General features: G+C 39.7%; 1 protein-coding gene across 2 annotated transcripts in view; it reads right to left on the bottom strand.

Annotated features, from left to right (window-relative positions):
• LOC114050149 (WD repeat-containing protein 64-like) overlaps positions 1-24,969 on the bottom strand; it is a 172,956-nt gene that overhangs the window by 117,249 nt on the left and 30,738 nt on the right. For both annotated transcript variants that reach the window (XM_027871753.1, XM_027871754.1), the window contains exons 4-8: positions 24,564-24,667; positions 22,062-22,091; positions 14,777-14,887; positions 5,337-5,551; positions 408-542 (exon numbers count right to left, since the gene is read on the bottom strand). In XM_027871753.1, the coding sequence (XP_027727554.1) occupies positions 408-542; positions 5,337-5,551; positions 14,777-14,887; positions 22,062-22,091; positions 24,564-24,667 (595 nt within the window). The remainder of the gene's footprint in view (positions 1-407; positions 543-5,336; positions 5,552-14,776; positions 14,888-22,061; positions 22,092-24,563; positions 24,668-24,969) is intronic.

The raw sequence follows: 24,969 nt of genomic DNA, 5'->3' as shown, positions 1-24,969 counted from the left end.
ATATTGTGTGTGTGTGTATGGCTATATATAAATGTATATTGTAACATTATATATATACATAGCAATCACATATATATATATATATATACATACAAGATATTGTGTGTGTGTGTGTGTGGCTGTATATAAATGTATATAAGGCAGGCCACACTGGAACAGACCTTGGCACTTCAGCATAAATAAACAGAAGTGCAAACAAGGGGCCAAGTCCTGGTCGGCTTTGTATGCTTAACTTCAATTTTCTTTTTCTTTTTTTTTCCTTTTAAATTAACCTTATTTTTAAAATAAAACAGAAGGACCTTGATCTCTATGAAAACTAATTGGAAAGCTTCAAATCTACCACAGTTTATCACTGAGAGGAGCGGTCTGACTCACCAAAGCACACATATGTGTTTAATTTTACTTACATGTTGTCTTCAAGCCTTTTCAAGGATTCCAGAACAAATGAATGGATGCTGTCTAAAGAGCAAGACCCAAAGCAGTTCAGGGGCTGGATATACTTAATCTTCATGACCCAGTCATTATGTAGTTTCCTTTTAATACTGGGGATAAAAAAATGAATTTTTGTTGACAGACAATATAATCACATTGAATTACTATTCGATGCCTCAGCTTGTATTTTAGCTCAGAACCAAATCACAAAACAAAAATGTAATAAATTTCAATCTAATCCGGCAAGTGTGTATTAAGTACCTGCTATATGCAAGGTACTATACTGGGTGCTAGAGATAAAAAGACAAAACAAAAACAAAATAGCCCCTGCCCTCAGGGCGCTTACACTCTGTTACAACATTTAAACAGATAACTACATACATGGTAATTTGGAAGATTCATGGGAACCCTATAGATTCACAGGAATTCATTTCATCTAATCTGAAGCATATTTTCTAAAACTGTCAGTTTCTAAAAGGGAAGGGGATAAGCATTTATTTATTTATTTGCTTTTTGCGAGGCATTTGGGGTTAAGTGACTTGCCCAGGGTCACACAGCTAGGAAGTATCAAGTGTCTGGTCTGAGACTGGATTTGAACTCAGGTCCTCCTGACTCCAGGGCCAGTGGTCTAACCACTGTGCCACCTAGCTGCCCCTGGAATAAGCATTTATATAGCACTGACTATGTGCCAGACATTATGCTAAATGCTTTAGAAATATCATCTCATTTGATCCTCACAAAAACCCTATGAAGTAGGTGCCATTATCCCCATTTTACAATTGAGGAAACTGAGGCAGAGGTTAAACAACTTATCCAGGGTCTCTCAGCTAGCAAGTCTCTGAGGCAAAATTTGAACTCAAATGTTTCAGACTCGAGGCCTAGTACTCTATCCACTGTGCATCAGCTGCTTGAAAATTGCCTAAAACTGGCTTTCCTGTTAAGTCACTTACTTTATCCATGATTTGAATTTAAGAATAAGTAAATAGGGCCATGGGCATGTGTAAAAGAGTTCCTCCAGTGAGACAGAATGGAAACCTGTACCTTGGGCCTCACTACAGAGAGGTAGGAGTTAATGCCAGATAGATTGTGCACAGGAATCTTTTGGCCATGGGGGTAACAGGTGCCAGAAGAATTGAGAGGAAGAAAGGCCAGGGAGGACTGCTAGCAAGATTACTGAGTTCTGGGCTTGGCCCTTTAGTTGTTGGTGATGACTGAGGAAAAAAATCTGCATCATAATGTTAGTGCTGGATAATTGGGGTTCATCTACAGCTCTTGTTAAAGATGGCCTGGAATTTCAATGGAGATGTGGTGGGAAACTCTAGAGAGACTGAGGTCAGAACATTAACTACAGCATCAGAACTGAGAGAAAATATCAGATAAACTCCAGTCCAGCACTAGAATCTTCTCTCAGTTACAAATTTTCCGAAGTGTCAAGCTATACTCTAAGTCAGGGGTGGGGAGCCTGCAGCCATGTGGACTCAAGGCTGAGGGTTCCCCACTCCTACTCTAAGTTATTGTATTTGGATTCAGAGTCCTGGTGTTTGTATCCTATCTTTGTCAGTTACTGGCAGGAAAGTACTATTTAAATGAAAGTTATATACATATATGTGTGTATATATGTATATGTGTATGTGTACATTTATGTGTATATATGTATATGAGTGTGGGTATATATACACATACATATGTGTATGTGTATCTATGTATATAAACATATACATATGTGTATATGTATGTGTGTATAGATACACACTATGTATATGCATGTATATGTATATATAGCTTCTTATCTCATATAATGTGGCTCTGATTTCAGACTTTTTTTTTACATGAAAATGAGGCAGTATAGGGAAGAGGAAATAGCAAGGTTCGAAGATGTGGGCTCCAGTCTCAGTTCTACTAGCTGCTTCAATCTCTGGGACTTTATAATTTCCCCATTTGTAAAATGAGGAAGATGACTTAGATGAGATTTAAGGTTTCTTCAAACTCCACAGTCCTCTGATTCTTATTATACTTATCTATGTTACATATAACCCCACACCCACACCCACACACCCTAATAGAAGGCAAAGTCTCTCAGAGGTAGAACTGTGCATTATTTATCTCTGTATCTCTCATTCCTGAGAGGAAACATGGTATAATGGATAGACAACCAGCAGTGAACTCAGAAAGAGCTGGGTCAAAGTCCTATTTCTGACTCTTAAATTAATTGAGTGAACATGAACAACCAAGTTACTTGCAAATGACTGATCTGCATTGTTGGAGGGAGTCTCTAGTTTAGAATTTCCCAAATGCTGGTGGATTCACAGTTCTGGATACACACAGACAGGGTTCCTAGTCTTATACAGATTAGTAGGCAGTTGCTCAGTCAATTTTGTCATGTCTGACTCTTTGTAACCCCATTTGGGGTTTTCTTGACAAAGATATTGGAGTGGTTTGCCATTTCCTTCTCCAGCTCATTTTACAGATGAGGAAACTAAGGCAAACAGGGTCAGAATCACACAGCTAATACGTGTCTGAGGCTGGATTTGAACTCAGGAAGAAAAGTCTTCTTGACACCAGACTCAGTACTCTATCCACTGTGTCATGTAGCTACCCTCAGAATAGTAAGCACTTGATGAATTCAATCCCTAAGCGTGGGAGTTGACTGAATGAATCAATTGTCACCTCACCCCTATTTAAAATGAGTGATCACTTATTTGCTGAGATCACTTAGATTGCTACCAATCTAATCCTATCATCCTATAACTAATTTGCAGCATTATCATGGGAAAATCACTATAGCTCTCTAGATGAGATCCCACCTGTAAAATTAGATGGCCTCTTAGGGCCCTTCTAGCTCTAAGAAACCTATAAATCCAAGTATGCTACAGTGCAAATTTACTCATAAAACTGGGAAAATAATGTATCCTATATTTTCAGTTCAGTAGACTGTCAAGTAGATCACAAATACATATTGACTAGAAAGCTCAGATACAAGTCAGAGATTGTCTCAAAATCTTTTGTATAAAAAAAATCTTTTGTTTAGAGCATGAGACAATATTATCACTGATATTACATACAACTTAATGGATGGTATTTTCTATCCTGATTGTCATTCTTTTTGTAATTCTGGGCCCTGGATTACCTCCTTCCTTAGTACAATGCTGTGCACAGTACTAGGATTTAATATTTCTTAGACCTGAATTCACTGTTGTATCTCTTGTACCTTGAACATTGTAACCACATAATGATACATTTGTTGAATAAGATTTCCATATAAGGGAGAATTTTCCAATGGCTGTTAGAATTGCACTCTTTACCTCTGAATTCTTTTCTTCCCACAAGCCTACCTGGGCCCCACCTTGCTGAGTTTGGTGATCTGCTTGCTATAGGGGTACCTTTCCTCAGTCAGCGGCATAAAAATTGCTCGTGCTTAGCATTGATTTCCTCTGTGTAGAGGCTTGTGATAGCTATATACAAGAATGAGCAAATGTCAGTGTACATTAGCGTCTTATTATTTTATGAGCATGTAGTCAATACTTCAAGTATCTCTGAGGCACCTATCAAGTAGAAACAAAAACTATGAATGTGAAAAAGGGCCTTTGGCTTTTTCTGACAGGTGGCATACATCTTAGTGAAGGAAAGATTAACACCTTATTCCACAGTCCTGATGGAGGAAGATCTGCTGCAGGCTGAGCCCTAGTTAGAAAGCTGAACAGTGACATGCCTGCCATTTTATAGAACAATAGGTCACATAGTGGTGAGAGAGGGGGAGGAGAGGTTGATTCCCCATCGGTTTAGCCTGCTGAACGAACACTTTGGTGAGATAAGTAATATTGTTCAGTTGTGACTGTCATCTCACATAGTAGGTGAGAAATGGAGCCAAATATTGTCAGAATTTTCACTCCTAAGAAATCAGTAATAGGACTAGGCTTGACATGACGTGTAACAGTAATGGTCATTTATATTACATTTCATCCAAGTTCCCTTTCTGAAACAGCACGGCATACTGGATAGAGAACTGATTTGGGAACTGACCTGGAGCTAGGAATACCAGAATTCAAATCTTATCTCTGACACATACTGTGTGCCCCGGGGTGAAACACTTAAACTCTCAGTGCCCTAGACAACTCTCTTAGACCCTAAATTGCAAAGAAGATGAAGACTTATATAGTAAGAGTTACTGTATCTGGGAATTCTCTGTACTAATGAAATCCCAGTTCCAATCCCCTCTCCCCATACTTGGCTTGTAATTGATTCTTCACATTGTGTGTGCACTGCGGCTTTCTGACATGTGTGTGTGTGTGTGTGTGTGTGTGTGTCTGTGTGTGAGTGCTCCTGCACTCAGTTTTCAAGTAACAAGCAGAATCAGGCAGGCTTTGGGGGTTATATACTCTAATTGTGTGTTTATGATAAAGCAAAAGAAGCAACATCTTGCCCATAGAGGCAGGGGAAAGCCTCCCACTTAAGCACAGGGAGGCTAGAGAACATATCACACAAAATCTATTTTAGTCAATAAATGACACCTTATGGGCATCCCCCCCATCAAAAGAAAACATTCTTTTAGGACCAGAGATGACGAAACAATCTAAACCCAATGAGTCAATTCCTGGCTAGAACAAAAGTCTTTCCCACCATAGTATTTAATCCAAACCAATTTTAAATGCTTTTATTCCAAGAACTAGGATTCTTTTTTTTACTTCTTGCTCAGATTTTACTTCTTGCTCAGATTTTGCTTCTTGCTCAAGTCTTGGTGGCAAGCTGACAAAAAAAAATCAAGTCAAATCTAAAAATGAGAATAATGCTGGCCAAAATCAATGAAGCACATTTGGGAAATCACATTGAGAAACTCAGACCAAATGTCATCATATGTATGTTGATGACAACTATTAAAGTAATTAACCCTTAATTCAGCCACTTACTTCTTGAAGTTCTTGGAGTCCAAGATCTGGGACTGCATTTTCTTTTTGTTTTTTGACTGCTTGAGTCCAAAATCATCACTGTTTAAAGTGAACCTGTTCACAAAGCCACCATCATCTCCCATTAGGATGTCATCTCTGCACAGGTGGTCTGTCATAGGCACCACACAAACACACAGAAGGCAGTGATCCATTGGCTTTATGACAAAACAGTTATCCTAGAGGATAGAGAAGAGATTTCATTCTTACTGAATGGTTGTTCCCCTTCACCTCAGATTTGTCCTATTAGTGGCCGAAAGCTTAATTTTCTAAAGTACTCTGATGAATAGACTCCTAGGGCAAAGGGATGTTGAGAGATCAGTCACATCAATCAATCAATATTTAGTACATATCTATTAAGTGCTATTAAAGATTTGGAAATGTGAGATATTATCCTTGACTTCAAAAAATGTTACAATCTTTCTGGGAAGAGAAAAATAGTCACATATAAAGTGGTTTGAGAGCTGTGATTAGCTCTGAGATCTTTGGGGAAATTGATTAACCTCGGAGCATTTTTTTCCCTCACCAATCAAGTGAGGATGATAATATCTATCATGCCTATACATACAAAATAGTATACAATTAAATGTTAAATTGTGATACAGATGATCCATGCTGTAGGAATTCAGAAAAGAGTAAGATCAATGTAGAGTAGACTCATTGGGGAATGGATGACACGGAGTGTATAGCAGATCTTGAAGGATGGGTAGGCTTTGACTTTCTCCTGTGAAGAATAGAGAGCATACTGTAACAGGGTTGAAAAGTATGAATAAAGAAACAAAGGCAAGAATGATGGTAAGATGTGAGGAAAAGTCCATGGTATGGAACAGAGGGTCATCCTGGGGAGTGGATAGAGACAGAGTTGATCAGATGTTGTTCATCATTTTCAATCATGTCTGACTCTTCATGACCCCATTTGGGGTTTTCTTGGAAAAGACACTAGAGTGATTTTCCATTTTCTTCTCCAGCCCATTTTACAGATGATGAAACTGAGGCAAACAGGGTTAAATGACTTGCCCAGGGTCACACAGCTAATATGTGTCTGAGGCTGGATTTGAACTCATGAAGATGAGTCTTCTTGATTCCAAGTCCAGTGCTCTATCTGCTGCACCACCTAAATGCTCTCATTAGCTAAATAGCATGGCCCAGATTCCGAAGAGCTTTGCATATTATGCAGAGGACTATAGATGAAAAATTCGGTATGTAATAGTGAGCCCTTATAGAACTTTAATCAGGAGAGAAACATTACAGGAATTATATTCTAAGATTAGTCTTATTGTAATATGCATGTTTGCAGAAAGAATTCAGACTAAGGCAAATGAAAAAAAATTATTTTAGACTTTGAACAAAAGAAGATTTCACAGTCTTTATGAGTAGCTTATATGTACAAGAACACTATGAAAAAGCATTTCCTTATGTTTGAGCTAAATCTCTTCTATTTCCATTTGGTCCATTTCTTTTTGTTTTAAATTCAGTGAAGTTTAAGATATAATAGTAATCATTTTCTATTATAGTAGGTGCTGTCATATCAATTTCATCTCTATGGGGGATCCAGGGACCCCAGAAGTTCCTTCAGAAGAAAATGAATTTGTGAGACTCAGGGAATATGTGATTGCAACAGGCAAGCAGCTCTGTAATAAGAGGAATAGGATCTGGTCACTGGTGCCCAAAACTAGTTGCCTCAGTTTTACCTTCCATTGATATTGAGATATAGACTTCCTGCTCACCATGTGAGGAATTGGAGTTATACATAAATACTACTGGAGCCAGGCTTGCTGTTCACCATATGGGAGCTCAGCAGCTGTCTTGGGAGTTGTTGTTTGTCCTTTGTTTTTGAAGAGGACCATGACATCATGGAGATGATGCTGTGACGTGCAAGTAACTTGGATTTAAATGAGGGAGAGCTATGCAAAGTCACCAGCTTTACTTTCTCCTCCAGAGCCATCTGGGTCCAGTAGCCAGATATATAGATCAGGACAACTGGAGATGGCCCTGGATGAAGTGGGAGACCTTGGTCTTTTCAAAGTAAGGTCTGGGTTAGAATTGCGGTGGTACAGCTACAAGCTACAAGCTACAAGCCTGATATTCTTATCTGTCAATGACTACAATCAGAGTAGGAAGAGTTGAGATCACAACCAGTACATCCCTGAAACTGGTTCCTGCAGAAGGAGAAAATAGGAGAGCATTATGGAAGAGGTGACTCAGATCCCGGAGAGGAGCTATGATTGGAATGGTCAAAACCAGTAGTTGTTGAGAATATGATCAGTAAACAAGGAATGAGGGGATTATTTTTTTCACTAAACCCTTTCTTCTTTCTAACTTCCCTATTTCTGTCCAAGGCACCACCATCCTTTCTGTCTCCTAGGTTCATAATTTCAATATTGTCCTAGCCTTATCAGCCTCCCTCACTCTGACACATTTGATCAGTTGCCAAGTCTTGCTGTTTCTACTCTACAATGTCTCTCACATCTATCTCCTCTTCATTCGCACAGCTACCGTCTTTGTTAGGGCTCTGACCTAGCTTTCCCCAACAGGCTCTTAATTGGTTCCCATGCACCATCTACCATCACTCTAATCTATTTTGCATGGTCCTGCCAGAGACATTTTTATTAACATAGATCTGACCATTTGACTCCTGTACTCATCCATCTCCAGTGATTTTCTCTTGTCTCTAGGATAACATGTAAATTTCTCTGTTTATCTTTTAAAGTCAAACACAACCTGGTCCCAACCTGTCTTTCCAACCTCACTTGTCATTATTCTCTCTCCTGTACTCTAATGATGCAGCTGAACTGGGCTTCTCAATGTTCCCCACACTTGACATTCCATCTCTCATCTCTGTGCCTTTTATTAGTTGTTCCATATGCCTAGAATCCACCCCCTCCTTACCTTCACCTTAGCAAGCCCATACCTTCCTTTAAGATGCAACTCAGGCCCAACTTTTCTATTTGTTTACATTCATTCATTTTATATTTATGCTGTACATATTTGTATTTATTGCCAGCTAGGTGACACAGTATTGAGCACCAGGTCTGGAGTCAGGAAGGTTCATTGCCCTGAGTTCAAATCCAGCCTCAGATACTTACTAGCTGTGTGACCCCAGGCAAGTCATTTAATCCTGTTTGCCTCAGTTTCCTCATCTGGAAAATGAGCTAGAGAAGGAAATGGCAAACCACTCCTGTGTCTTTGCGAAGAAAACCCCAAATGGGATCAAGAAGTGTTGAACATGACGGAAACAAATGAACAACAACAATTTGTATTTATATTTTTTCCACCCTCCCAACCCCATTAGAATGTAAGCCCCTTGCCAGTAGGGATAGTTTAATTATTTGTACTTGGGTCCCCAGTGTTTTTTGCCACAAGTACCTGGCATGTATAACAACAACAATAGCTAGCATTTGTATGACACTTTATGTTTTCTCATTTGATATTCCAAAAACCTGGTAACATAGACACTTACTAGCTGTGTGATCCTGGGCAAGTCACTTAACCCTGTTTGCCTCAGTTTCCTCATCTGTAAAATGAGCTAAAGAAGGAAATGGCAAACCACTGCAGTATCTCTGCCAAGAAAGTCCCAAATGGGGTCACAAAGAGTTGTGACTGAAAAATGACTGAACAGCAAACACATAAGTTGCTTAATGAGTACTGTTGATTGTTTCTTTTCCCAGACAAGCAATCCTTTTCTATAATCCTTTCAGTGGCTTGCAGGTCCCAGTGGTTCAAAACTGTCCTACTTAATAATCTGAAAATCTGGGAGAATAAACAGGAGGTTTTGGAGAAATGGTTGGAAGCACTTAATCTCTTTTGTTTCATTTTTACTATATTCATTAAAATGTGGCCACAATATGTTGAATATATATGCCGTGTGTGTGTGTGTGTGTGTGTGTGTGTGAGGGAGAGAGAGAGAGAGTGTGTGTGTGTATGTGTATATATGTGAGATGGGGGGAGGGGTTGTTGATTGAGAGAAGAAATTGTTACATAGTGCAAATATATTTGATATTTTGAGCAATATTTCATATCATCCCCTAGCTAAATTGCAAATATTAGTAGTTCATGTTTATTCAATGCCACCACTCAAAACCCTGTGTCAGTATGATTGGGAGATCAGCTTAGATATTTGTAGCCTGAGTACACTCTATTAGGGGCAGGTAGGTGGCACAGTAGATAGAGTGCTGGAAGTCTTTTCTTCCTGAGTTCAAATCCAGCCTCAGACACTTACTAGCTGTGTGACCCTGGACAAGTCACTTAATCCTATTGGCCTCGGTTTCCTCATTTGTAAAATGAACTGGAGAAGGAAATGGCAAACCACGCCAGTATCTTTGCCAAGAAAACCCCAAATGGGATCACAAAGAGTCAGACATGACTGAAACAAGCGAACAACAATGGACTCTGTTAAGACACTGTACTGCAGTCTTTTGGGAAGTTATCCTACACATACGATAGAAAAATTCTGAAGCAATCATTTGGTTGGGGGCCTGAGTGGAGAGAAAATCAGGCATCATAATCCCTTGCTGAATAATAAATGAAGTGAAATACTACTTTTCTCTAGGCTTAAGGGAGGCAGTACATGGGCTGATCTGTATAGTTGTCAATACCATCGTGCCCCAAATATCACATGTGGGACAAAACGTTGTCACACTATATCATGGTTTCATCATGTTATGAAAATTTAGAAAGCTTCCTCAGGGTATGGTGATAAAAAATAATAGATCAAATATACTAAATAATTTATTATAGAATAACAGCAATACAGAAGAAAAGAACACTAGATATGGAATCAGGTTACTGAGGTTTGATTTTTGGTTCTATGTGTTCACTAGGTTACTTTGAGCAGGTCATTTCACCTTTTTGAGGTGAAAACTACCTGTAAATGTGGATAATAATACATTTACCCTGTAAGGTTATCATGATGATCAAATGAAGTAATATATATGTGATCCCCTTTACCCACGGAATTAAGCCTGCAGCTGAGAGAGAGAAGAGAAAGAGGAGAGGGAGCAAGAGAGAGAGAGAGAGAGAGAGAGAGAGAGAGAGAGAGAGAGGGAGGGAGGGAAGGAGAGAGAATATGGCAGGGGAGAGATGAGAGAGAGAGAGAGAGAAAATATGGCAATGTTCTACTGTGTTTTTCCTGCTGCTCCCTGACTGGGATTGACATGCTAGGGAAGGACTATAGCTCAATGATGCCAGACTATCCAGAGCCATGATAGAAAAACTGTAGCTGTCATCATTTGCTGAGAATCAGTTTTTACATTACTCTTAGAGAAAGCATGTTTTGTTTCTTTAAAATCTCATTTGTATAGTTGTCCACCTAGTCCCTAAAGGTGTGGTTAACTAGAAGTGTCACTGCTCTATATGTATTTTCATTTGCTCAGATGCAGCTGAGAGGGAGGCTGAGATTGGCAATAAACACACACACACACACACACACACACACACACACAGAAGGAAATTCTCTTTCTAATTTCTGAGATTTGTTACCAACTGGGGACTCTAGACAAACCAAAGAGAATTTATTGCTATATGTCGTAACTTTTAAAAGGCAGAGAAAATAGATTAAATGAATCTGTACCAAAAAGAAAGTCTTGTCACAGAATACATCTGTGATGTTCTGGTGAAAGGAAGGTTGAGTAAGTAGAGGACAAAATTCCTCTCCCTCAGAGGCAGCAGCCTCAGGAAACTCCTTCTCTGCTGAGATGCAGGTTAAAGAACCCAGTCCTTCCCCCACCTCTACCATGGCAAGTGTAAGGGAAAAGAGTTATGGTTGGGGAGACCTAACAGGAAGAGTTAGGAAAGAGTGAGTACATCCACCTGAAGGTAGAAGTCAAAAAAGAATAGCTAGTTTTCCTTTTTTAGCCAAACTCCATATTGATACCATTATTAGAACTACAATGTTTTATAAAGTGCTATAGAGATGTAAACTATTATTTTTACTTAATTATTTTGACTATTCTTCACCAAATCCCTTCCTTCTCCAATGCCTAATTAGGATGTGAGGTTAGGACTGTGAGTTATTGAAGGCTAATGTAATGGCGGTTTAGTACATGCCCAAATCACTCAAGATGGCATCAGCCATCAGTGGAAGAAGACATTGGAGGACCTGCTTTCAGGAGACTAGAGAACTGGTGCATATGTGAACATTCTGAAGTAGGTCTACCACATGATTGGGAGTACTCTTTCTCCTCCCTGGCTGCCAGGGAGGCCTCTGTCCTTAACATTGCCTGACTGAGCAAAGTTGGTGCTTTTCCTGTAATCCCATCTAAGGGCGAAGGATTCCTTCACTGACAACATGTGGTAAGGGATGGGGGAGGATCTGAGGAGCTCCCTTTCCATTCCTTTTAGGTCATGTGGCCCCAAGAAACAGGCTTGGGAGGATTTGGCCTTTTTTCTTTCTCCTTTTCCATTCTAGGTATAGACAGTGAAGTCTCAGTACACAAGTTCTAATCAAAGAGTTCAGGAATCCAGTCTGGATGTTGAAGTCATTCTAGCAGGAAAAACCTAGGGAGGAAGGGTCCTGGGATTCTGAGGCTTTGAATTTGAATTTGGTGAGACTAAAGCTATGTAAGAACTGAGTTAACCTGTGAGCCTAATATACCCCAAAGACTGAGGGGAGGAGTTGGATTGTGCTCCCAGGCATTGGTGGAAATATTTGTCTGTTCTTGTTATATGTTTGATGTAAATATCCCTCTGCAAAAGCTAGGCTGATCTTAAATGTTTAAATGGAAGTGGGGTGCTATTCATTGAATCCCTGAAACAGGGAACATAATAAATAGGGGCATAGAGAGCCAATAGTAGAGATGAGAGACTTTTCAAACTCATTAGGGCCCCAGAGAACACTGGGGGAGGACGAGTGGTAAAATGTAATGAACTTGACCCTCAGTGAGTGGGGCCAGAGTCAACCCATGATACACTATGCTTACAGAGTGAAAGCTAAGGAAGGTCCTAATGTTCTGGAAAGGTTTCCTTTGCAGGCCCAATACTAGAGGCTTCATGGTTGTGCACAAACCAGCCTCACAGAGCTCCAAGAAGCTCCTCACCAGTTTAGCTATAGGGTCACCATCTTCAGGCACAGCTGGTCTCAAAGAGCATTACTGAGGGGTTTCAGTCAAAATCAAGAAAAGTAGTATCCAAAGTGATGAAATCACAGCTCCTTGGGGCATCGAACAAATTAATTATTTTGACCAGAATTCAGTCTTCTCTTGGACTAAATGATGACTGTCTTTTCTGCTTTCCCTCAAACTTTCAACTTTCCAACCTCATGCTTAGATAGTGCTCTGTGAGGTTAGTGCACACAGCACATGGAAGTGAGGATTTTGATCCCAGCAGGCTCTCCGTGCTGTCCTTCATTTTTCTTCATTAGTGTCTGAATGCTTTTAAAATTCTATTGCTCAGACTCCTGTCTCAGGCTCATTTGTCTGAAACATTACTTTAAGAAATGATCGATGAACTTTGATTTGATAAAAACAGGTACATTTAAACAGCTCCCTTTAAAAGGTGTATCCTCACTCTGGATGTAAATGAGGACCTATTAATCACTATAAACAGAAAGGGATGGGTGTGTGTCTTTTAACTTTAGCCATATAGTACTAACAACGTAAACTCCATGAAAGCAATAACTGAAATTTTTTCTTTAGAGCCCCAGCACCTAATACGATGCCTGGTATATCAAAATAATATAATAACAATAACAATAACAGTAGCTAACATTTATACAGCACTAGCACTGTACTTTACAATTATTATCTCATTTGATCCTCACAACTACCTTGGGCAGTAGGTGCTATTATTATCCTCATTTTACAGATGAGGAAACTGAGGCAAAGAAGAATTAACTGACTTGCCTAGGGTCACACAGCAAGTAAGTATCTGAGGTGGGTTTGGACTCAAGTCTTCCTGACTCCAGGCCCAAAGCTCTATCCATTGTGCCACTAATAAATGCTTATCAATTCATTGTATTTCATCTGAATTTTACTGCCTCTCTTTGTTGGCTTTTACTTGTATATTTATGGTCATTATGTGTAATTGTTACTTCCCTCTGAATCATTTTGTATAAATCTTCCCATTGTTTTGCTGAATTCTTCATGTTGGTTATTCCTTATAGCAAATTTCCATCACATTGATATTAGTGTAATTTTTTTGAGCCCTTCTCCATTCACCGGGCACATGGGTTCCAGTTTTTTTTGTAATCATCAAGAATGCTACTAGGACCATTGTTAGGTATACTGAAACATTGTCATAATTAGCATTCTCTTGGACTAGGTAAAGGAACGTCTAGGGGAAATGTGAAAGGAAGACAGGCATCACCGCCATCATTGACACAAGCCGGAGGGTAAACTAGAAAATAAAAATCAATGATTTGTTCATTGTGTAATTTCACAAGAAAAGTATTTGAATGTTAAAGCCAGGAAAACTTGGTTTGTTAGGCGACCATTATTTGGGCAGACACAAGGATATGCCTGTCCACAATGTTCAGGGAGAAGCAAGCTTATCCTTTAAAATGTTAATGTCAACACCGGTTCCCAGTTCTGTTGTGGAATCTTGACCTCGATAGAAGAAGCAGTTTTCCCACATTTTTTCTACACATAGGAGAGGTCTGCTGGAAGGCCAACCAATGGTTCATTGGATCTTCAATCTAGAGTTTGAAGAGATGTCAGAGACCATCAATTCCAAACCTCTTATTTTACAGGTGAGGAAACAGATGAAAGAGATTAAGTGGAGTTGTCCAAGGTGACAAGGTCAAAAATGTTAAGAGTTAAATGGTACTTAAATCCTATCCATCCTGCAAGAATATCAGTTCAAGCCCTACCTCTCCCACAGTCTTCCTTCATGACTCAAGCCCACTGCTGTAATTATCAAGATAATCTGTGCTACACAATTAACACAGTACTACCCACTGCCTTGTTCTTTTCTTTTACACATATTTAGGTTTCTTCTTCATATTGTTAGTTCTGACAGGGACACTTAGATTATAAGCTCTCAGCTCTCTGAAGAAAGGGACCATTTCTTGTGCTCCTCCAGTACCCCACCCATCAGCACCCCATTAGGCACATAGTAGACAGGCAATAATGACAGAATAAATGATGACCCTACAATGCTAGAGGGAGTTGAAGTGTTTCTTCCCTACCCACTGTATTTGATACTAAAGTTTTGCAACTGATTTTAATGGCATTCTTATCCAAGAAAATGCTGTATAATTTTAAAATAATTTTAAAAATAAAATGTAAAAAATACACACAGTCAGAAAGAACATTCAGGCATTAGAGAAAGGGACAGAAAGGATTGATGTCTCCATCTCTCTTTCTTCTTCCAAAATGGCTTAAATATAGATGGGTGGAGAGTTCGTGCACAGCTACCAAGATTACTAACCAAAATGGGCTTATACCCTTGAACCTTTCTTGGGACCATACCTGGCTACTGCCTTGTGCTTTATAATCCCAGATGATAATGGTTCTTTCTGTGACAGCAACAATTCGTTTTAGTTGAGGGAGGTAATCACATCCTGTGATCCAAGAAGTGTCCTAGAAGAGAAGCAAGGGGTTTTTCAACTTAACAACCTCATCTTACACATCACGTCTTAAAAATTATAGAGTTTTTGTTTATGTGGATTATATAGTAATAATAATAGCAACAATATTTATATGGCACTTACTATAATTATCTCATTTAATCCTCACAACCACTCTGGAAGTAGGTGCTATGATTATCCTAATTTTACATATTAGGAAACTGAGGCAAATAGCGATTAAGTGACTTGTCCTGGATTACACAGCTAGTAAGTGTCTAAGTCTGGATTTGAACTCAGGTCTTCCTCACTCCAGCACCACCACACAGTGTGCCAGCTAGCTGCCTTGTCTTGATTAAATCATATACTTTAGGAATATTTGAGAAAAGAAAGGGAGTACTAGGGCTGGAGGAGTCAGAGAACATTTCACAAAGGAGGTAAAGACTGAGTTCAGCACTGGAGGAGGATAAAGATTCTGAAAGGCAGAAATGAGGTGGAGTGGCATTTCAGAGATGGGCAAGCACACCTGCAAGTACACAGAAGTATGAGATAGAAGGTTAAGTTTGGGGAACAACTAGTAACTTAGGTTGGCTGGAGCACACAGTATACAAAAGGAAATAATGTGAAAAAGATTGGAATGGTAGAATAGTATTAATTATGTTGTTGTTGTTGTTGTTAAGCAGTTTCAATGGTGTCTGACTCTTTGTGACCCTATTTGGAGTTTTCTTGGCAAAGATACTAGAGTGGTTCACCATTTCCTCCTCCAGCTCATTTTATAGATGAGGAAACTGAAGCAAACAGAGTTAGATGACTTGCTCAGGGTCACACAGGTAGTAAGTGTCTGAGGCTGGATTTGAACTCAGATTTTCCTGATTCTAGGCCCAGCTCTCTATCCACTGCACCACCTAACTGCAGTATTAGATTATGTAGGGCCTCAAACACCAGGCAGAGAGTTTATATTTTATCATAGAGGAATAGGGAGCTACTGAAGGCTTTTGAGGAGAGTAGTTACAGGACTATGTCTGTGTCTTAGGAAGATAAATTTGGCTGCCATATACAGGATGAACCAAAGAAATGAGAGAGAAGGAAGGAGATCAAAAAGAATTCAATTACAAAAGTCTAGGTAAGTAGCAATGAGAACCTGTAGTAGGTGGTTGTCTTTGTGAGTTGAGGAAAGGGGGTGGGTACATGAACTATAGTGGAGATAAAATCAAAAAGACTTGGCAACCATTTGAATATGGAGGGAGGGGGGGCAGGTCAGCATTGCAAATCTAGTCCCACATCACATTTTTTTTCTCCTTATCAATGAATTGATTCCAACCTCTGTGGAGCCACTGCTTTGTTCTACCTTATCTTCCTTTTCTCTGTCCCTTTCCCCTTTTGATCTCTAACAAATATCCCCTAATCTTCCCCTTCCTAAATCACCTAGGCTCCAAAAGCAAATAAAAATTATGTCAGGGTTTGTCTTCAGTCATCATTCACCTCCCATTTCTCCATCCTTTCCCTCTATTTACTACCACTGTTCCCTCCCCTCTGCCAGCAATCCCACACTCTTAGATCACATTCCTTTCTGTGTGGAAGAATGAAGTTCTAAAAGGTCACTGGCATCTCAGCAAAAGTGCATTTAATGTATATTTTTAAAAGGGAATCCTAAAAAAAAGGGAGCATTGTCCAATGGAAAGAGCAATGCATTGATATGAAGATCACGGTTCAGGTCTCAGTCCTGCCATTAACGATCTATATGACCTTAAGTACTTTTAGACATCTCATACTTAATATGTCCAAAGCAGAATTCATTATCTTCCCCCCAAACCCTTCCTTTTTCCATACTTTCCATTACTGTCAAGGGCATTACCATCCTCTCAGTCATCCATGCTCTCAACTTTAGTGTAGTCTGCTACTCCCTCACACCTACCCTACACAACCAATTTGTTGCCAGGTCTTGGTGTTTCTACCTTCACAACATCTGTCCCATATGTCTTCTTCTCTCCATTCATATTGCTGTTACCCTGGTGCAAGCCCTATTACCTCATGACCTAGACCAAGGGTGGGGAACCTGCAGCCTTGAGGCCACATGTGACCTCGAGGCTGCAAGTTCCCCACCCCTGACCTAGACTATTATAATAACCTTCTTCTTGATCTTCCCATTTCAGATTTCTCCTTATTCCCATCTATTCTCCACTCAACTTTCAAAGTGATTTTCCCAAAGCACAGGTCAGACTATGTTACCCCTCCTACTCAACCAATTTCAGTGGCTTCCTATTTCCTCCAGTATCAAATGTAAAACCCTCTGTTTGACATTCACATCACAACCAGGCCCTTTCCTACTTTCCAGTCTTCTTATACTTTATTCCCTCCTACATACTCTACATACACAACACTCCATCTCCTGACTCCATGACTTTTCACCAGCTGTCCCCCATTCCCCTCTCCTCAAATGCTTATTGACTGACTGCCAGAGAGAGAGAGAGAGAGGTGGTGAGGCTAGATGATTTCTGAAGTCTCTTCCAGCTTTACTAATCTATTAAAGCCAATTTCAAACAGTAATCGCCCTTGGGTGCCATGAATACACTGAAATCTTCCTTTTGCTGCTCAGATCACATAGGTGCTGCCTAGTTGTAAGGTCAGCTAAATTTCTAGCTAGCAAAATATTCATATTTAAACACAGAAAATTCCCTGCCATTTTGGCACTGCCTTAACCAGAACCCTCTATTAACTGCTCTTCTCCATGCAGGGCATTCCAGCTCGGTTCACCTGCCTTTGCCCCGGCTCCTCCCCGGGCACAGAATGCTCTGCCTCATCACTCAGAGAGGCTGTAGCTTCCTTCCAAACACTACTCGGCTGCCACTTCCTACAAGACACCTTGCCTCATCTCCCCAGTTGCCCAAGTGTGCTGGTCGCGTGCACTCTCCTCCTATAAGGAGCAGGCTGCCAGAGTCATACTTACCAGTCTTCGGTGCCCATCCGGATAAACACAGAGATGAGCCGATCAGGAGGTGCAAACACTCGAGCTTTATTCAGAGGCCATCACAGCAAGGCCAAGCAGGAAAGCAAGAGCAAGAGAGCAGGAGCAAGAGAGAGAGCGAGCTCCGATCCCTACTGTTCCTTAAGTACCTACTTAGCCCCTCCTCCTCAGCCTGCCTACTAGTCATTGATTGTAGTATCAGATACCGGAAGGGGATGTCTGGGTTTAGCGCTGCACCAAGGGAGAGGACGTGACACAGGAGGCTAGGACCGGATATAGGAAGGAGACGTCTGGGGTTAGTGCATAGACAAAGGGAGAGTACGTGACACAGGAAGTCAGGCCCAGATACTGGGAGGAGGCATCTGGGGTCAGTGCTACACAAAGGGAAAGTACATGACCCAGGAAGTCAGGAAGGAGACGTCTAGGGTTAACGTTGCACCTAGGGAGAGGACTAGACAAAGGGAACTCGTTCTCTGCCATCCCACTCCCACGTGGCACATCCCCCTGCCTCAGGAGCACATTCTCCGGCTACTTCCTTGTATCGTGTTCTTTCCCCAGCTTATCACAGCTCCACATAGCACTGCCCACTGCCTCGGGAGCATGAGCTCCGGTTACTTCTCCGTATCCAGTTCCCATCCCAGTTCACCACAACTCCGCCTAGCACAGCCCCTGCCTCGGGAGCGTGAGCTCCAGTTACTTCCTGATATCTTGTTCCTACCCCATCTTGCCACAACCTTCACGTGGCAGTAATCAACATCAGACAATCCCTCACACCCAAGCTCTCCTCACTTCCTGAAAATTGCTTTGTCTTTACTATTTATGTACTCTGTATCTACTACCTAGGGATAATTGAATATGGAATGTAATGGCAAAACAGAATCATATCCCAGCTCTTCCTCTTCCTCTTCTTCTTCCATCTCCTTCTCCTCCTGCTTCTCTTTCTCCTCCTCCTCTTTCTCTTCTTCCTCTTCCTCCATATCTATGCTGAATTTTCTCCAGTCTACCCATCCTGCCCCAGCCTCTGGGCTGATCTCTAATCTCACATCTCCAACTACCTTTCAGACATCTCAAATTGGATATCCAATAAACATCTTAAATTAAGTCCAAACCATAAGTCATTATCTTTCCCCCTAAACACTCCCTCCTTTCCAACTCCTCCTAACTTCCCTGTTACTGTAGAGAGCAACACCATCCTCCCAGGCTCTTGGACTTCACTATCTTTTACCCCTCATATCCAATCTGTTGTCAAAGCCTGTTGATTTCACCTTTGCAATATCTCTCAAATATACCCCCTGCTCTCCTCTGACATGTCCGCCATTCTGGTGCAGACTCAGCACTGTACATCTGGCTATTTCAATAACCTGCTGCTGAGTCTGCCTGTCTCAATTCTCTTGCCAATCCAATCCCTTCTCCATTCAGCCACCAGTGATATTCCTAAAGCAAAGGACTGACCATATCACCCACAACCCCACCTCTACTTAATAAACTACAGTGGCTCCCTATTACCTCTAGGATCAAATACAAAATGCTGTTTGTCATTCAGAGCCCTTCATAACCTCCCTCCCTCCTACCTCTCCAGCCTTCTTACACCTAACTCCCTGCCATGTACTCTTTGATCCAGTGATGCTGATCTTCTGGCTGTTTTATGAACAAGACACTCTATCTCTCTGGGCATTTTCTCTGGGTGTCTCCATGCCTGGATGTTCTCCCTTCTCAACTCTACCTACTGACCTCCCTTTAGTCCCAACTAAATCTCATCTTTTACAGAAAGTCTCTTTCAAGCCTTCTTAATTCTACTGCCTTCCTTCTGTAATTCCTATTTATCCTATATATTGCTTGCTTTGTATATATTTGTTTGCATGTTATCTCCCCCATTTGATTGTAAGCTCCTTGGGAGCAGGGACTGACTTTTGCCTCTTTTTGTATCCCCAGCATTTAGCACATTGACTGGCACATAGTAGGCATTAATAAAGGTTTATTAATTGATTGAATCTTCCTACTCTTCTTCCTCTTTTTTTCCTTCTCCTGTTCAGATGCATTCGATGTAGTATTGCAAACCCCAGAAAGTTTATTTCATAAAATCAGTCAGTTACTACAAATGAATAATAACTTGATTCTACATCTGGGCATAATATAACTGCAAAATCTGTAGTGCTAAGGTGAGTAAATCCACCTACATTCTTTCAGCATAAATTATATTCTTTATTGTAACCTGAACTCATAAACTTCTGTCACCCCTTTGCCCAAGAAGATTCAGTGGCTTTCTATTGCCTCTACAAACACATTATTTTTAACCTCATAGTGATTAGAGCACAAGACTCGAAGAACATTGCAATTTGAGTTTTACTTCAGACACTTAGTAGCTGTGTAACCCTGGCCAAACCACCTTGGCCTCCCTGTGCCTCAGTTTCCTCATCTGTAAAATCTGTAACATCACCTACCTCGCGGAGTTATTGTGAGGATCAAATGAGTTAACATATATAAAAGCACTTGGCAAACCTTAAAGCATTGTATGATTGCTAGCTATTATTATTTAAAGCCCTTCACAGTTTGGCTCTAACCTATCTTTTCAAGCGAATCTCATCTCACTTTCATTTGTACACTCTACATTCTAGCCAGACTGGTTTCCTAGATGTTATTTGGGCAGAACACTACACTTCCCATCCCCTGCCTTTGTCCTTAGAATGCTCCCCTTCATCACCTCATAGTCTCAAGTGTCATGTCCTGCAGCAGACCTTTCCTGGTCTCCTCCCTATTACCTACCTATCACTTCAAAATCACTTCTGTATTTTCTCTACATATCTTTTGTATATACTTATAGATACGCATGTTATTTTCCCCCAGTAAAATGTGAATTCCTTTCAGGGACTATTTCATTTTTATCTTTATATGCTCATACATCATAGGTACTCAGCCAACACTTATTAAACTGACCTTGGTGATTGCTCTTTAAAAAAAAATCACGTATATTAACATCAAAGTAATTCCTCAATTCATCAAAACTCCTCATTTTAGAAATGAAGAAAATAACCCAGTCATTTTTGGATGAGGAAACTGAGGCCCAGAGAATTTAGGTGATTTAGCACAGGGACTGGCATATATTAGTGTCATAATAGGCACTTAAAATGTTAGTTGATTGACTGGTTTATTCTATGTCATAGAACTCATTAGTGGCAGAGTCAGGAGAAAAATAACAACATATGTATGTATAGCATTTTATGATTTACAAAGTACTTTTTTCAGAGCAACAGTTTTGAAGTAAATATTTCCAGAATTACAATCTCTGTTTTAATGTTAGGGAAATGAGGTTTGGAGAAGTTAAAAATATGCCAGTGTGGTCACATAGCTGGTGAACACATCAGAGGTCACATTCAAACCCAGAACTCCCGACTCCTAGCCCAACACTGTTTCTGATAAACCTTGAATGCAAACTTTCTGGAGCTAAGTCCAATATTGGCTCCACTTTCTTTTCTCACCTCCTATACCTTCTTGCATCGCTATGTCTCCAACACCTAATAACAGGGTATGCCTTGCCCTATTTGGAGCTATGAAAGAATTGTAATAGCAAACATGTGTCTATGGTTTTATAACACCATCCCCTGTCTACTTCACTATGGAGGGGGAGAACCAGGTCAACAATCCTTGTTTTCAAGTTTAAAATCCAAGAGGCTTTCAAATACATTTTCAACTCATTTAAAGCAGTTCTTCTTCTGCTGTCCCCAATTATAAACTGAGATACCATATATATTACTGAATATGTCCTACCTATTTTTTCTGGATAACTCAGAATGGAATATGTTGGGGTTTTCCCCAGTTCTGACCTTCTGTGATGACTGGCTTACTATAAATCATGGTAGATGTATTTAATTAAGTGGTTGGCATCCTTTCTCAGTGGACTTTGATTTACTTAGATTTGCTCTGTATTTAATGTTCCCCCCCCCCCGCCAAAAAAAAGATGTAGTCTTGGCCCTTTGGGCAGATTGCTCAAGATTTAAGATCTCTTTCCATTTCCTGGTCACCTCATTTCATAATAGTCCAGTAGAAATGCACGATAAGTAGTCAAGGAGACCTTACTTTGAATCTGGGCTTTGACACTGCCCAGATAAAACAGCAAAATAGAAAGGCTTTTGTATTTCTAGGCCAGTTCATGTGCTTTCAATTTATTGCTAAGAAACTATCTTCCAACTTCCGCTTCAGCTAATTAAAAAAGAAATGAAATACGTACTGTAACATTGATGTTTGCCTGCGCTCTCATCTGCAAGAAAAAAAGCAAAGCAAAGCAGGAAGGAGGCATATTAGCCATTGCAATTAAGAAGAAGAGTGCTAACACAGAGTGAGCACACTGTAGAATAGAGCCATTTTCATATTGATGCTTCATGCCATCCTCCTTCCCTTTTGGGGACCCCTTTTCTCTCTAGCCTATCCCTTCATCCTCTTGAGAAGATAGCAGAATGGCAAAGTCCAAGTCCTCTTTGGATAAGTCAGGCACTTAAGAGGCTTATCTTGAAGCATGTTGATGACGCCTCTGCTCTTACTTTCTTATTCTTTCCCACTGATTTTGCACTGTTTTTAACCAAGTAATTCATTTCCCTAGCAGTGCAACATCACTTTATTTTTTTTGTTTAAATTATATGTAACTTGGCTCCCTGTGATGAAAAGTTTAGAGTGAAATGATATTAACAAGTTGGAACTGAAAATAAAATAGAATTGAATAATTGTTTTAAGTCTATTATGAGCCCATCACTGTGCTAAGTGTTAGAGATTCACAGGAAGGCAAAAAATAGTTCCTCTTCTTAAGGAGCCAATAGTCTAATTAATGGACAGGGCTTGTTATGAGGATGGAGAGGGGAGAAAATAAGTTTATATAGTACCTACTATGTGCCAGACACTGTGCTAAGTGCTTGGCCAATATTATCTCATTTGATCCTCATAACATTCCTGAGAGGTGCTGTTATTATTCCCATTTTACAGTTGAGGAAATTGAGGCGGAGGGTAAGTGACTTGCCCAAGGTAGCAAAACTAGTAAATGACTAAACCTGTATTTCTTTTCAGAGATAGGAAAATTAAAGTTTTGAAAGGAAAATAGAGAAAAGAGAAGGAGCACCACATACTTGATTTTCAGTTCTGTGTCTCTGCTCCCCTCAACCCACTTATTTTTAGTGCAAGTTACATGCTGAAGACCTTTTAATTATTATAGAAGTTTTGTAATCATTAGGACTAGCTATCATTAAAAAAAAGTTAACCTCTGATGCAAGTTATATTTTAGCATTTTCATTTTATATTCTTTAGTCTTTAGAAAATTCACATAACAATTTACTCTTCCATAAAGAACATGAATTATGCATCAAACTATTGTAAAATATTCCAATGTGATCACTCATTTTGTCTTTTGATAGATTATTCTGACCAAGTCTTGAAAAAAAAAACCCTCCCACCCAATATATCACCACATAAAGGTATTTGGCACAGTTGATAAAGTGCTAGACCTAGAGTCAGGAAGATCTGAGTTCAAATTCAGTCTCAGACAATTACTAGCTGTGTGATCCTGAGCAAGTCACCTAATTTCTATCTGCTGTAGTTTTCTCAACTGGAAAATGAGGGTAATGATAATAGCACCCATCTCCCACGTTTGTTGTGAAGACCAAATGTAAAGCATTTAGCCCAGTACCTGACACATAGTAGATGTTTAATGAATACTTGTTTCTTTTTTTCTTTCTTTAAGGCATTCAGGATTTTAAATAACTTTTTTTTTGTTTTAATGCTGAATAATCATACCTGTAAATTTAATTGATGGATTCAATTACATTTACATATTACAAATAAGACACCTGATTGTAAATACTAAATACTGTATATGTATATATATATATATACACACACATGCACACACACACACACATATACGTTCAAATGGATCTGACAGGATAAAAACACATATCACATACGTACATTTTTCCCTAATTAGAAAACATTAAATTTCACTCTGAGCACTAATAAATCATCAACTTTTTTTAAAAATTAAAATTAAAAGCCTCTCATTTCAGATTATATTTTATTTTCTACTAGCTTTGATTTCTGGGAAAGAAGAAAAATCAACCTATTGCTCAGAGAAAAAACAAATCATAGGGAATATGATGGAAAAGGCCTTGTTATGGAAAGAAACGAAAGGTACCAACTCATTTCAGTTTTCAGATCTTTCACACACAAAGCCCTTTCTACAGCTGCCAGTGAACTGGAAAACTGGAATGCCTTAGTCATATTAATACTAGATTGTTATCTTTGCAGGTTCATAGTGATATTATATAGAAATTATCAGCATGCTTCCTATTAAAATCTCCCAGGGATACTTTCAGTTGGAGATGAAAGCTTTTAAGGTTAGGAAGTTAAAAGAAGCTTGAAGTCACCCTAAGCTACCAAATTACCTATTTCTCAGGGTACTCTCAAAACCATTTTCTTTATGAATGTTTTTAAATTTTTTCAACTAAGCACTAATCCAGGTTTATCCTATGATTGTATCAGTACCACACTGTGCAACAGAGGATTCTGGGACAGTGCCAGGTTTGGTGGTTTCAGTATCACAAAAAAATGTATCACGAAGTTTGCATTCTCCTCAGGGATTTGGCTGTATTTTTACCTGGGGTGATAATTTCAAACTGTGGTTTGCAATCCTGACTGTGCTTGATGCATTACTAAAAAAAAGTGATAAAAAGACAACTGTTTAAATTACCTGACTGTTGAGGACTGTTATTGATCCTTTCTGAGTTGCTATTATCAGGAAATCCAGTTGAGGAATCTTGACAAGACACTTAACCACATCACGTTTCCAGCCACCTGTCAATGGCATAATAATTCAATTGATTTCCCAGCTGAAGAGACTCCAAAATCCATTTGTTAGGTTTAAAAACAAACAAAAACCTACTCTGAAAAAGTCTCAGGGCACAATTAAGCCAGAAAAAAAGTCAATCAAACAATAGTAGCTGCTGCTAAGCCCCGATTTGTCCATAGGATATCAATCTGATGACACAGAGCTGGGGAATGACATGCTACATAGGACCCCCAAATAGAGAACCCTGCTCCCAAAAAGGGATCGTATTTTCTGTTACAGTCTATGGAGTGGGTTTTTTTTTTGTTTG

Source organism: Vombatus ursinus, unplaced genomic scaffold (assembly GCF_900497805.2).
Source record: "Vombatus ursinus unplaced genomic scaffold, bare-nosed wombat genome assembly UNPS02014798.1, whole genome shotgun sequence".
Lineage (NCBI taxonomy): Eukaryota > Metazoa > Chordata > Mammalia > Diprotodontia > Vombatidae > Vombatus > Vombatus ursinus.
This window is presented reverse-complemented; position numbering and strand designations above follow the sequence as displayed.